At 30.8% G+C, this 13,937-nt stretch overlaps 2 protein-coding genes across 4 annotated transcripts in view; one reads left to right on the top strand and one right to left on the bottom strand.

Moving 5' to 3' along the window:
* Positions 1–3,801: 3,801 nt before the first annotated feature.
* LOC124534247 (transcription factor 15-like) lies at positions 3,802–9,198 on the bottom strand. 2 transcript variants are annotated; one of them, XM_047109989.1, is made up of 4 exons: positions 8,893–9,198; positions 7,526–7,656; positions 5,025–5,109; positions 3,802–3,984 (listed from the first exon to the last, which is right to left on the bottom strand). In XM_047109989.1, the coding sequence occupies exons 1-4, from the start codon at positions 9,036–9,038 to the stop codon at positions 3,972–3,974; spliced, it is 375 nt and encodes a 124-aa protein (XP_046965945.1). In that variant the 5' UTR covers positions 9,039–9,198; the 3' UTR covers positions 3,802–3,971. The 2 variants fall into 2 exon arrangements, with proteins under 2 accessions (XP_046965945.1, XP_046965944.1); XM_047109988.1 differs by having other exon boundaries at positions 7,526–7,659; positions 8,893–9,196.
* Positions 9,199–12,234: 3,036 nt separating this feature from the next.
* The window catches only part of LOC124534246 (dual oxidase), a 44,498-nt gene continuing 42,795 nt past the window's right edge, over positions 12,235–13,937 (top strand). For both annotated transcript variants that reach the window (XM_047109985.1, XM_047109986.1), the window contains exon 1: positions 12,235–12,460. The gene's annotated coding sequence lies outside the window, so the exon portion shown is untranslated. The remainder of the gene's footprint in view (positions 12,461–13,937) is intronic.

Raw genomic sequence — 13,937 nt, 5'->3', positions numbered from 1 at the left:
TTATTTGCTTAAACGTAAATGTGTACAATATTATCAATTAAGTAGTATTTATAGTAGATTTTTTACTAGACTTTATATAAAAAATTCGCGCATCAAAAATTGTACACTTCATTCATAGAGATACATATATTTTGAATTATTTTTTACGTCTCCTGACAAGTTTTATTTTATTTATGATAGTATTGTAATAAATGTGACTGCCTGTTATTGAATTTGGAAAAGTTTCATAAACTATATAAGAAATCTAGGATTTTCAACAGAATTTATAAATAAATAAATGGTGCCATTTTGATGTTATTTTTTTCTTTTTTCATTTTATATGTCAATAAAATGTTAATCGATTCGTTTTAGTAAGAATAGACGGTCGATGAAAAATTGAGCTTTATACCGCTAGTTAAGTTTAGACTTTAATTTTCCGAATCTCAAAGAAATTTTAATGATTTTTTTTTATCCAAAAAACATTATACCAATACTAATGATAACTCTTCGGAAATCTAAAAGAAACTAAAAACACAAAAGCTAATTAATACTTTTTAACCATTTTATATAGTTTTTTCATTCAACACTTATGAAATCGTTATAAACATATTTACTTCAAATATATATCTGGTCCTTGCAATCGTTGGTGCAGTGGCTAAAGATAAATGTTTGAAATAATAAGAAGTTCTAATAAAAGGGTCCCAGTACATCGAATACAAATCTTGGTAAGTAGATTTTCGTTTTAAAGCAATAAAGTACAAGCCGTTTTTTTAACAATATAAAGAAGTACTTTTAGAAGTTCTCGCTAGGGCGTTATGACTTGTACTTGAATAAATTGGCGAACGGGACTGGATAAAGCAGCTGAGGAACCATGACCTGTGTCGCACTGTGCGACAGAGTTCTGTAGTGGGTATCTTTATAATGATAATGTTAATTTCGACGACATAAAGTTACTCTTTAAAAATTACAGGCTTTCACAGACAATTTTACTTACATATATTTATTTCAATTAACTATAAAAACATAGCTAAAAAACTTTTCTTATCAACGCCACTGATGTGGCGATCTCAGTGGCGTGGCGCAATTGGAGAGGCTAATGAGGCTGAGCTTGAAATGAGCTGATGGATTGGATTGGAACTATCAACGCACAGCCTAACAGAGAATGTTTAGATTTGAAACAAACAACGAAAATATATACATATCGTATTTGGGATAAGGCATACATATTTCATTGAAGAGGCTGAGATATCCATTATTAAATAGTGCCTTTTAACATAGGTTGGTGGATGAGTAAATAGACCACCCGGTAGTAAGTGGTCATCACTGCCCATAGACTCACTCCGTACATCACCTATGCGCCACCAACTTTAAAAAGTAAGATGTTACGTCCATTGTGCCTATAGTTATATTAGCTTCGGTAAGTGAAGTAAGTGTTCAAACCGGAACGCAACTGTACTCAGTATGATTGCTTGACATTAGAATATATCATGAGTGGGATAAACCTATCCAGGCGAGCTAGCACAAAGCCCAATCATTTAGTAGATTCCTTCACAGCCGTTCTCAGATTTACGACACGATGACTAATTGTTCCGCCAAGACATGGTATCATTCATATTCAGATTAAATAAACTTAACTTTACATAATTTTATACATTAAAGACAATATAAATTACACCACTGTAGTGCTAAATAGTTTAAAAAATACCTTTCTCTCTAAACTCAAACCAACTTTGCTTAGGATTTTAAGATATTGCAATCATTTAAGATAGGTGCTTAATGTTAAAGATCGGATAAGGCCGTATTCTTTCTTGTAAATAATGTCCCACTGACCGAGTATTGGTCACAGCGATCTTAAAAATTTAGCTAATTCCGTAGAAGATGGAATAGGTATAGACAAGTTTCACGCCAACTTAGGGAAAAACAACCTCAAAGCCCTTATTATTAATTAATATAGTTTTTATTCTATTATTGTATTACTATCGCTATAAAATTAGTGACTGAGATGCAGTGGCGTAGCTAGTTGAGTAAGGGCCCCGGTGCATAAAAAAGAATCGGGCCCTCACCCCCTCTTTCCCATCCCTCTTTAACTAATAATTACCCTTTAAAATTATAGATACCAAATAAATCTTGTGCTCGGGGTCGTGTTTTTCTAGCTTTAGACGCTTTTAAGGTTTAGTTTAGAGGGCCCCCTAAACTCCAGGGCCCCGGTGCACTGCACCACCTGCCCTACGATAGCTACGCCACTGCTGAGATGTAGAAACACAGCCCAAATTACTAATTTTTCTGATGGTTATATATTCCTGAAAAATTGTATCTTTTCTATTGAAAAAGAAAAAATATGAAGCTTTAGTAAATTCCATATTGCCAACAATTGACAATATTTATTTCATTGAACGCTGATTCACGTTCCAAAAGTTCAAGTTGTTAAATCCAGCAGCAGGGGTCCTAGAAATTTCAATAAACCAGCAAAAAAAATGTTTTAAACCAGTAACATTTTTAAACCGTTAGATATTTTTACTACATCAATGTCTGTCGAAGTATGTCTTTTCTACTTTTTTAAACTTTCTATAATTATTTAAACTGTTATTCTGTTGTTTCCCGTTTCACTTTCAGTATCATAGACATAGACATAGACACAATTGATACTATAAGACCTTATGTTTCAACAATAAGCTCACTTGGTACCTATTAATCTATATCATGATTAGCACTGGAAACTTAAATTGTGCTTCTTGGTTGTTGTTAAAGTAAAGTAACAGCCTGTAAATTTCCCACTACTAAGATAAGGCTTCCTCTTCCATTAAGGAGAGGGTTTGGAACTTATTCCACCACGCTGTTCCAATGCCATATATATATAGTGGTGCTTGCCTGGGTTTCAACCCGCAATCATCGGTTACGATGCACGCGTTCTAACCACTGGGTTGTTGTTAATACTGTTGTTATTTTACTACTCTTATTATCACTATTACTTCCCGTGTATCAGCTGAATAGGAAAGATTTGGATGTTTGCATATCAAAAGCTTAAATCATCATCAATACACTTTTCTCGTGATCTTTTGGGAATCCGGAACAAATGATTATTCAATTTAATAATGTAAATACGCTTGCTAGTTACAAATACAACCTCATAACATGAACAATTACCAACCTTAACACACCTTTACCATTGCAGTAACAACCTACACGACATCCAGTAGATAATGGATTAGGGTGTTTTAATGTTGGGCAATTAGAATTAATAAAATGTTTTGTGCATGCAAAGGTATGCCTTATAAAACTATTAAATCGGATCTTCGTGATGAATTAGCCCACTACAAACACTTTTTAGTGCGAATAACACTTTTATTATGAAGAATTTATTTATTTTAATAATTAATAGCAGGTTTGTGTTGTTTTCAATAAGGAATTTAAAACTATTATACTATGTATATTATGTACCACATTGTAGGAAACAGGTCAATTATGAATTTGTAATTTATCTCGCTTTTTTTATAGAAATTTGTAAATAATTATTAAATCTGTTCCATTTATCTACGTCTTGTTAAATAAATGTTTTTTTTTTAAATATAAAATTAATAGATTATCAACAACGCTAGATAAGACCAGAGTGAGGATTGGGTTTTCTAATTGCTTTCAGACAGAGGAATGTAAACACTATAAACTTCTAAACGAACCTTGCTTTTCAATATTTTTAATAAACACACTAAATAGCAATATGTAAAGCAATAGACTATCGAGGCATCTAAATTCGGAAGTGATTTTATAAAGGTAAGAACACATCTACAACATAAAAAAGACACAACACAAATTAGGTAATAAATATTCATTTTTTATTTACGTACAGCTATTTATACATTAAAATATCAATTTAACCTATGAGGTGTTTTATTTGATCATACAAACCATAATATTTAAACAATCATTATTAGCTTACAATTAAAAAACTATATTCGAATGTTTAATTTATATAAAAAGTTTCTCTTCTTTGGTTTTCAGCGATGATTTCTGAAAATAGAAAAAAAATCTTTTGTAAAAGTCTTCTATAAAGTCTTTAAACCATCGAATTAACAAATATACATAAAAATGTATACATTCTTAAACATAAGTATGTTTTAAATAACTATTTTTTTTGTCTCCAGACATAATTTATTTACTAAGTACTAAACGTCTGAGATAACTTTTTTTTGGCATCTTAATTAATAATAAATACTCTTTGGTTTTGTTTATATTGGTGACATATGATTTAGTCTTAATTCTGCTGCCTTATTTCATCGATTCTTTAATAAGATTTTAAAAACAAATGAATAAATACCTATACACTTATATCCGTATTGGAAAAAATCAATCAAAACTTTTAATACTTTCTACAGCTGTATGACAACTGACAATGAGAACTTCATAATCCATTACACCAACTAGCCTAAGGCGACGTGCAAATTAACATTCTAAGTGAAATCAGATATAAGTCAACGCTCGCATTTTTATCAATGATTAAACTGGTTATAAAAGAAATAGAGCAAAAACAAGGACACGTTAATATTTATACTTACAATACATAATTTAGGTATCTACTAGTTATTGTGTTTGTTCGTTTGATTTATTTTTTTCCTATGCAATATATGCATTCGATTTCTATTTAATTAGAAAAACAACGATATTCATATAAAACGGGGCATACATAGGAATATTTATACATTTTTTATATTTTGTATCATATTACTTGACGTATATTATTGCCAGTTTTGTCTACTATTTGTATAATTTCCACAGAGTTCTCCTGAATAGAGCAAGCTTTAACATAGCCTGTTGGTGTACTGTATATATAATAGTACATAATAACTAATAAAAGACATTGAGAATTTATACCGGAATAATTTCACTACTTTTTATTAATCTGTAATATTCCTAACACGTACTAGCGACCACAAAATTGAATTTATTTTTCATGAAAATGTATACAAAAGTACCATTTAGTAAGTGTTATTTACTATCGAAATATGACGTTTATCTTTAAAATATATATGTAATGATAATAAAATGCTTACGTCTTTTTAATCGAGGACCAGCAGAACGTGCACATCGATGTGTTATACTCATCACTCTTCAATAGACATGGCTGTTCCGTTTCTCCTATGAAATACACATAATCTTTATTATTAGATTTTGATATAGACAAGAGTTAATCAGTAAAGCAAGATCAAACAATGCTACGAATCTCTAGAAACTTGAATCATTTTCAAAAGGAAATGAATATTACATGTTAATAAACAATTATTGTTTACATTGAGGATATTCCTCAAATCAAATTCCAACAAAAGGAAGAACAATAACGGCATAAAAGCATCTAATATATCTAATGTATACTAATATTATACATGTTAAGTCTGTCTGAAGATACGTACAATATTCTAAGAATCGAACTCAAAAGTCTCCTACACAAAATTACAGTTGATAAAATTAATTTTAAATTATATATAATAATTTATACATTATTCAATTTTGTATTGTGTAATATGTGTTTTGACATATTTTTATCGTCTATACATTTTGTATGTGTTTATATGCCTACAATTGTGACAAGTTAATTGGCGTATCTATAACTCTATGTATTTATTAATGTTGTTACTTTTATGAGGCAATAAAATTATATTAAATGCTACAATGTTTTTTACACGATACCTAAATCTTATAATATAAACATTTATATTATTAAACTTAAGTTTTTTATATATGCTATTAATATTTTAATTATTTTTCGAATTAATCCCCTCAGTACTTAGCTGTTATTAGATCATTCTAAATGCTTTGTTATTTTGGTAGGATTTTCAACTGTATTTACTAGCTTAGTATTCAAAACAGGTGATAGGAAATCATGAGTAGCTTCGATATGACATCAGCTGCTGAGTAACAGTCGGCACGTAATTTCTTTTATATCCCGTTAATTATTCTATGCAACATTCTAATATTACTATTTACAATTAACATTTATTTGTTTAAATTAATTTTTTTTTCGTGTTGCTTTTGAATTGTGAGCTGAAATGGCTGAGTGGTTAGAACGCCTACATCATAACTGATATTTGCGAGTTCAAACCCAGGCAAGCACCACTGGATTTTCATGTGTTTAATTTGTGTTTATAACTCCCCTTGAGCTCGGCGGTAAAGGAAACATCGTGAAGAAATCTGTATGTGTCTAATTTCAACGAAATTCTGCCACATGTGCATACCACCATCCAGCATTGGATCAGCGTGGTGGAATGTGTTTCAACCCCTCCTCCAATCCACCAACCCGTATTGATGCAGCGTATCGGAATATGCTCAAATCTTGTCTTCAAGTGAGAGGAGGCCTACTGGCTGTTATTGTTGTTGTTGTTGACTTGTGTTAATATGTTGTTCAAAAATCAATTGGGATGAGCATGTAGTAAATTACCCGCACAAATAACTACACACACATAATGTTTACCGGTATAAATTGTCGGTACAGTTGATTTTAGATAAAATAATATTAATACTATATGATAATAAATTTGAGCTATCAACCCGATGACTCAATAGTTTAATTTTGGTTCGTCCAAACGTTATCTACACTAGTGTTCGGTTTCTGTACAAATTTCGACCACACCCCCAATTTTCGCGATACGAGATATTTGGTTTCGCCTAATTCGAAAAATTTAAGAATCAACACTCCCAAATTGACGAACTTTAATGTTTAGAAAAGTTTGCCAAACTAAATAAAAATCAAATAATTGAATATACAGATGACATATAAAAAGATACCTACTTTATCAATTAAATTAAATAAATTAAGACAAGTCGTTCAAAGATGTTTAAAAAAAAGCTTAAAAGCTAATTTCATACAAAGTTCTTTTGCCTTTTTGGTAATATGAATATACCTAACAATTGCATTAACTTCTGCAAATTTTGTCATGAGAAAATAATATATTATTATTAATGTGAAAAAAATAAAACTAAACCCATTTCATATTAATATAGTCTGCAATCGAATGCGCTATGAAAGGAACTTTAGTTTTGTTTTTATATGAAATATGTAATCGACTTATTTAATAATTTATTATAAATCAGTATAGTAATAAAAATACAATATAACCTGTGTGGTACGAAATACTTACCTTAATATTTTAGAGTTATCTAGAGCACAGCTGCTCGTGTATAGCTCACATAAGTGATACAAATACCTGAGTCTTGAACATGTCTATAATAAAATTAAATGCTAATCGAACCTACAAAAAATATATACTACAGCCTGTACTAAGGATTGTCTATACTAAGAAAAAAAAAGTTATATTTTTTAATTCAATTTAAAAAATCTTTTTTATATTATAATAAGTAACTGCTGAGCAATTACATTCAATATACAAAGTAAGTTATGTTAGTTTGAAATTAAATATTTATTAACTTCTAATAAGCCTGATTATCGTGTTGTCTTACTTGCGTGTTACGCTTTACATCCAAAATATGCCTCACCGTTGAATTTAATTTTTCTTTACTATTATTTTTTATAGTTATAACTTTTATAGAGTTCACGTACCAGTATAAAGTTGATTGTCCAGGTGTGTGATGTAGCTGCCAGCGAGGCGTAATATCTCGATCTTGCTGAGTTTGCGGTCGGGCGGTTCCGTAGGTATCAGGAGTCTCAACGCGTTGAACGCCATGTTGACGCTGCTTGGAAATTTAAAGGGTATTTTGATAAATTCTATCATTATTACAAATATCTGCTAATTCTGCATCTCTATAAGATCGCTAAAATGAGCTGTTTCTAGATGAAGTTCGTATTCGTATGCCACATCCAAATATACGAAATATTTTTTAAAGGAACTGCTTTTGAATTAGGCCTCGATAACAATTATCTAAACATCCAAAAGATAAGCGACTTATAGTACGACACAACTTAGATGTCGCATCGGCAAAATTCGTAAAACCGATCACATCCGAATTGAGTACGCTACCCCAAATCATCAATATTTATTTCTCATGCGAAAACGATCTTTGCACAAACGCAATAACTTGTAATATCATATGACATAATATATTCGTCAATTTGACGCGTCGATTTACATGCACTTACAATTACATTTCTCTAACGCGTGAATCTATAGCGACGAATAGCGTCGAATGGCGCGATAGGGAGCTATTTCTATTGGTTGTGTAAATCGGCAGTAATTGGTTCTATTTTCATTCCTTTGCATTTTCCGATGCTACATCTAATTTGTGTCGTACCATACGTTATTCAACTAATTATATTATCATCATTAGAATAATTCCAAAACCTATTCTATGTAATTATTCGCACTAAAATCAGCCACTTTTAAATAGTAAATTATATCATAGTAAGTTATCATAGTGATCATATACACAAACATTTAGTTTTATTATACATTAATACATAAAATAGGAGGGTCATATCTCAATGCATATAAATTGTAACATAATTATAGCTGGTTCTTAATGTTGCAAAAAATTAAGCTGTATTGATAATATCATTTGTTTACACAATAGTACGAGTTCGTATACATTGTATAATAAAATAATCTAGGTAATAAAATTATACGGCAAATGAATAATATTATAAAATGATGATAAAAATACATATTCAAATGTTTTTAAAATATTACACAACATATTTGTTAATTGTTAATGGTGCAATTAAATTGTTAAACGTCGGAGTATTAAGATATGTGAGCCATATCATTATATTCTAATATACGATCTAATTTAATAATATCTTAGAATAAAAATTGACTTAAAAAAATGGCATACGAGTATTAAAATGTTCTTTGATGAAACAATAAGGTTTTTCATTAATTTTAAATTTCGAATCGAACATAATTTTCTTTTATAATAATTATAATTATTGAGCAGTGAAAATATAATTGAGATGAAAAATAAAATACTAACTTCTGCGTTCTATCTCGTTCCCTTGCATTTGCCTGACACCGTTGTTTCGTAGCTGGCACTGTTTCTGTGTTATTTTGAAAAGGTATCACTGAATATAACTGTTCCCAACTTTCTTCGCTTAACTGAAAATTCGTATATGTTTCCATATTTATTTAAAACTCTTTCGAACGAAACAATTTACAGTTCGCGGGGAACATTTAGTCGGGATGCGGGATGTAGACTGATCGTAGTTTGGTGGTTCGTAATGAGCGATCCAACACCCGATGGTATCGTGGAAGTCATTTAGGAAGAACAGCGCGGGCCACTGACTCGACTCTTAACCGATAATTGTATAAACAGATGCCTCCTTATGAAACAGTCCCGAATTTAATATCAATATGGCCATTTTATTATTTTAACTTAATTTAAAAATACATACTATAACCATTATTCTGATGAAATTAACAAAACAATAATAAATTTAAATAAATTTAACGATTCTATTTGTAAATTGTTAATTATTAGTTAATATTTGAAAACCCTTGATTAAATAAATTATGTTTAATATTAAGTTTTCTTTTTTTTGCCTTTTTTGTAAATGTAAAAATATTCAATATGAATAATTATAAGACAAAATAAAATCATTTCACTCAATACAAAAATGAATACATATATATGAATACTCATATCACCCTAATACAATATTGGGACGAATAGTTTTGAATCCGTGCCTGTTATGGCGAATGGTTGAGTTGTCATCGAGGATGTAAAACGCTAAGACCCCAGTTTGTCCTTATTTGTTTAAGCTAACTACCGCAATAAATATATTTAACGTCTCTGATGATTGTTCTAAATAAAATATTTTTAAATTTGGAACAACAGCCGTCTGTTGTATTTTTGGTCTTATGTCTTTTATAAATTAATAAATGTATTTTCGTGTCCTTAATAGCTAAAATCGAAGATAAGAATATATTATTTAATATACATTTAATGTAAATTCAAATAATATTTTTGTTGTGTTTTATAATTGTCATACTGTTAACGTTATATCATGTTGGTATTTGTATGTAAGCAAATATGATTATGTTGTTTAATTTCAAACATACTTTTAATTTAAATGATTTTGTTCGTAGTGTTCTCATTGACATGCGCGTCACAGGGGAATCAAGTAGGGTTTCGTGGGAAAGCGTTAATTGGTTAAATTATGTGACCGTCCAATAAAGTAATTTGTTTTCATTTGTGGATTCCTCTACTTAAAGTTTAAAAATGAACGAAATACAAGTCACATGGAAGCGTAAAATGTCATAACTTCCAGTTTGTTGTTTATAATTATTATATTGTTTGTTTATAAGCACTTACAGTTTTAAATACAACTCATAGTAATATAAGTACTATAATATATAAAAAAGTAGTAGGATATCAATAGATTTTATTAAAAATTTAGTCATTGTTATTACCCAATAATTTAATAATAATGGTATTGTGTTATTAAATAAAGTTAATTGCTTTGCTCTTTTAAAAATATTTTTACACCCACTTATATGTATTACGAAGTATATAAAAGCATATTTGTTCATTATTTAAGATTTTTTTCGAATTTTACCTAATTTTTTTGGGACACAGACTAATACTCGATGTCAAATTTACGTCTGTATTAATTTATTATCGCGATTAAAACTCTAAAAAACAAGAGATATATTTACTTACTATTTTACTATCAAATCTAGTATCAAATAATAGTTTAACGAAACTAATAAAAAATAGAATTTTGTAGAATATATATAATTTTAAAGAAATTAATAAGTGACCCAGCGATTATATCGAGAATATGGCTCTTATGATGATTATTCGAATCTTGAGTATTCTTAGGAATGAGCAATTACCGCTAAACAACAGTACGCAGTATTGTTCTGTTCCAGTTTGAAGGGTGAGTGAGCCAGTGTAACTACAGGCACAAGAGATATAGCAACTTAGTTCCCAAGGTTGGTGGCGCATTGACGATGTAAGGAATAGTTAATACTTCTTACAGCGTCATTGTCTATGGGTTATGGTGACCCTTTACCATCAGGTGGCCCATATGCTTGTTCGCCAACCTATTCCATAAAAAAAAGATAGTAGTTGTACCCTAGAACGTTTATATGGTGTGGTGTAATAAATCCGGCAAAGTACTCCTAACTTTGCCGGATTTATTACACCACACCATATAAAAACAAAATTGCCAAATGCAAGTAGCGTCAAGGGTTCCGTATAAAACAATCTTGGGAAGCCATTTTTTTTGTGACTTTGTTTCTTGCTAAATTTCGAGATTCTATGGCAATGGGAAGTACCATATAGCTTTTGTCCCTTGCGTACGACAAAATATACAGAAGTAGGACATAAGAGGGACATAAGTGTTCTGTTTGGTTTGATTTGAAAATAAAGATTAAAGGTTACCAAAAATCAATCGACAGCTTTACTCAACAATAGCCTGTAAATTCCCACTGCTGGGCTAAAGGCCTCCTCTCCCTTAGAGGAGAAGGTTTGGAACATATTCCACCACGCTGTTCCAATGCGGGTTGGTGGAATACACATGTGGCAGAATTTCTATGAAATTTGTCACAACACAACAATATTATATCATCAACTTTTTATCGATATTTTATTTTTTGTACAAATATTAGTTTTTGCCTATCGATAACCTATGGGTGAGAGTGAGATATGTAAGGCGAAATATTAAATTACCTTAAATATTGAATTAACTCGGGCAATATAATATCGTTGGAGGAGGAATTAACCGTGGAAAATTTGAAAAACGTTTATATACTAAACCATCTATTCCACTCCACTAAAGTTTCGAAACTTAATTATATATAAAATTACCTTGTTAAGACTCAAAACCAATTTTTCGATTGCAAGGTGTTATACTATTATTACCTATGTAATCATGGTTTCATATTCGTATTTATTTTGAAATAATATGGTATCGCTAATTCGATAAGTTAATAAGCCGATTTAGTTGGAGATATGTATGTATTTCGCAGTCTGCGAACAGTAATTTTAAAAGGTCACAAAAACAGATTTACAGTAAATTTTCAAAACATGAGGACTATTTCACTAACTAGACAAACACTATTCCTCAATTTATTAATGTTTTCTAGTATACGTAGGTACGTTTCATAAATGCTGAAACCAGTGCGTTGAATCCAGATCACAAATTTTCTACTTGTCCAAGTTCAGGATGAGTTACGGCAGTGACCTATCAAATAATTACGAAGATGCTCAGGTGTCTGTTGAATGTTGATTTTGCGACTACGTCACGTCCCCTCCACGACCTCCGCCAACCGGCGCGAGCGCACCACGGTCGAGACTTTCTCCTCGCGACACCTCCGCCGGAGAAACGTTTGCTACCCGGAGTCGCACATCAACCGCGCGCCAGTCGACCGCCTTCGACGACGCAGCGACCTAAACCCTACTTCCGCGTTCTACCGCTTTCGCTTCGTAAACAAATTGTGCGAACGTTTCGTGATTCTAAACATATTAACCGACATACCTTAAAACATTGGACTAATTCACGAAATTGCAAAGGAATTATGCTTACTCGAAATTAAAGGTGAGTTGGACTGCCTTTCTACTAGCCATAGTCCGGTGTTAGACGATGACATTCGGTGATAAGGTGGGCGAAGTGCCTCGTGGTGAATGCAAGGACGCAAGCCATTGGGCTACCTCTTGAACTCACCACACGAGCAAGAAGCTAGCGTGTTTTATCGTCGGATTTGTTATTTATCCACTTAGTACAAGCTGCATCCTCTGCATTGTTACATTACGTAAGCATGCCCATTTATGTGCCTTCAAATGAATTGTTAACAAGGATATTTACATTTAAGATTGCTTCTTAGTTGTTGTTTCTATGTGCAGCTTCTACAGCGAGTATTCATACAATTTAGATACGAATAACCAAGCATATTTAACACAAATACCACAAACCTATATATTATGTAAGTAAACCGAAGTGAGAAGCATATATTAATGTTATTTATATATTTAAACACATTTATTTTATATAACAACCACATGTTTATCCAAAGAAATGCATCTGACATTTAAGACTTTGCTTTATTTAATCCAGTCTCAGGGAGAGGAAACACTCAAAAAGATAATCTCATACAGCACTTAAATGAAGATTGTATGATTAGAATTTGGCCTTTAATTAAACTTAATGCAAGAAATACGAGTTAATGGAACTTCAATTCATTTCAAGCAAATGTTATCTGAGGCTCTTTAATGATCGCTTTTAATAGGTATTGTCAGTTATAGATTTATGGAAATAACATTTGTAATTACAATATTAATTATAAGTCACAAATTATTACGCAAATCCAACATTCGAAGACTTAATATATTAAAGTGGAGCATTATTAAACGATACATTACATGTTGTTAGTTAGTTTTGATAACGAAATCAAATTTTCTTGTCAATGTGTCATTTAGCTTCGCAAAAAGGTGTTTTAAACGTTTGACAGCCTTAAATAAGCAATACTCGTATGCTTGATCGGCCGTATACATAACATTTAAAATGATTTAGAATAGTAGTTAAACCGTTTACGTTTACATATACATATGTTCATTTATAGTGTATCTATAAGCACTTGTATATTATATATCTATGATACTTATATATTAATTACAAATTTATGATTAATAGTAATATTTTAAATCCTGTTTTCGTAAAGTTTATGTCACGTGCTTCACGTATTTCTGTATGCTGGAAAAACGAGTGATTCACTCAGGATCTGTAAGCATCCTGCCAATGACCTATTACAATGCAAATGGGCAACGCAATCGCTGTTATAAAGCTAAGTGTACACTTTGAAACTTAACGTTTTATAGATAAAAATATATAACAGGCGTGTAGTTAGCGGTTTTAAAACCGCAGTATTTTGGTACAACAGATTATATATTTGTTTTTGTATACGATTACATCAAGACATTCTTTAAACAAATATTGTTGATTTAATGTAACAGATTTGGGGTATATATTATTCTTACTTTATATTATTTTGTACATTCAGATATTCAGAAACGGTTTT

This window comes from Vanessa cardui, chromosome 12 (assembly GCF_905220365.1).
Source record: "Vanessa cardui chromosome 12, ilVanCard2.1, whole genome shotgun sequence".
Classification (NCBI taxonomy): domain Eukaryota; kingdom Metazoa; phylum Arthropoda; class Insecta; order Lepidoptera; family Nymphalidae; genus Vanessa; species Vanessa cardui.
The sequence above is the reverse complement of the archived record's forward strand: the minus strand, read 5'-3'. Positions and strand labels throughout refer to the sequence as shown.

Coding starts and splice junctions, on each gene's coding strand:
- LOC124534247 (XM_047109988.1), bottom strand. CDS start 9,038: ATGGAAACATATACGAATTTTCAGTTAAGCGAAGAAAGTTGGGAACAG. Junction 7,660..8,892: donor GAACGAGATAGAACGCAGAA/GTTAGTATTTTA, acceptor TAAATTTCCAAG/CAGCGTCAACATGGCGTTCA. Junction 5,110..7,525: donor GGACAATCAACTTTATACTG/GTACGTGAACTC, acceptor TGTATTTCATAG/GAGAAACGGAACAGCCATGT.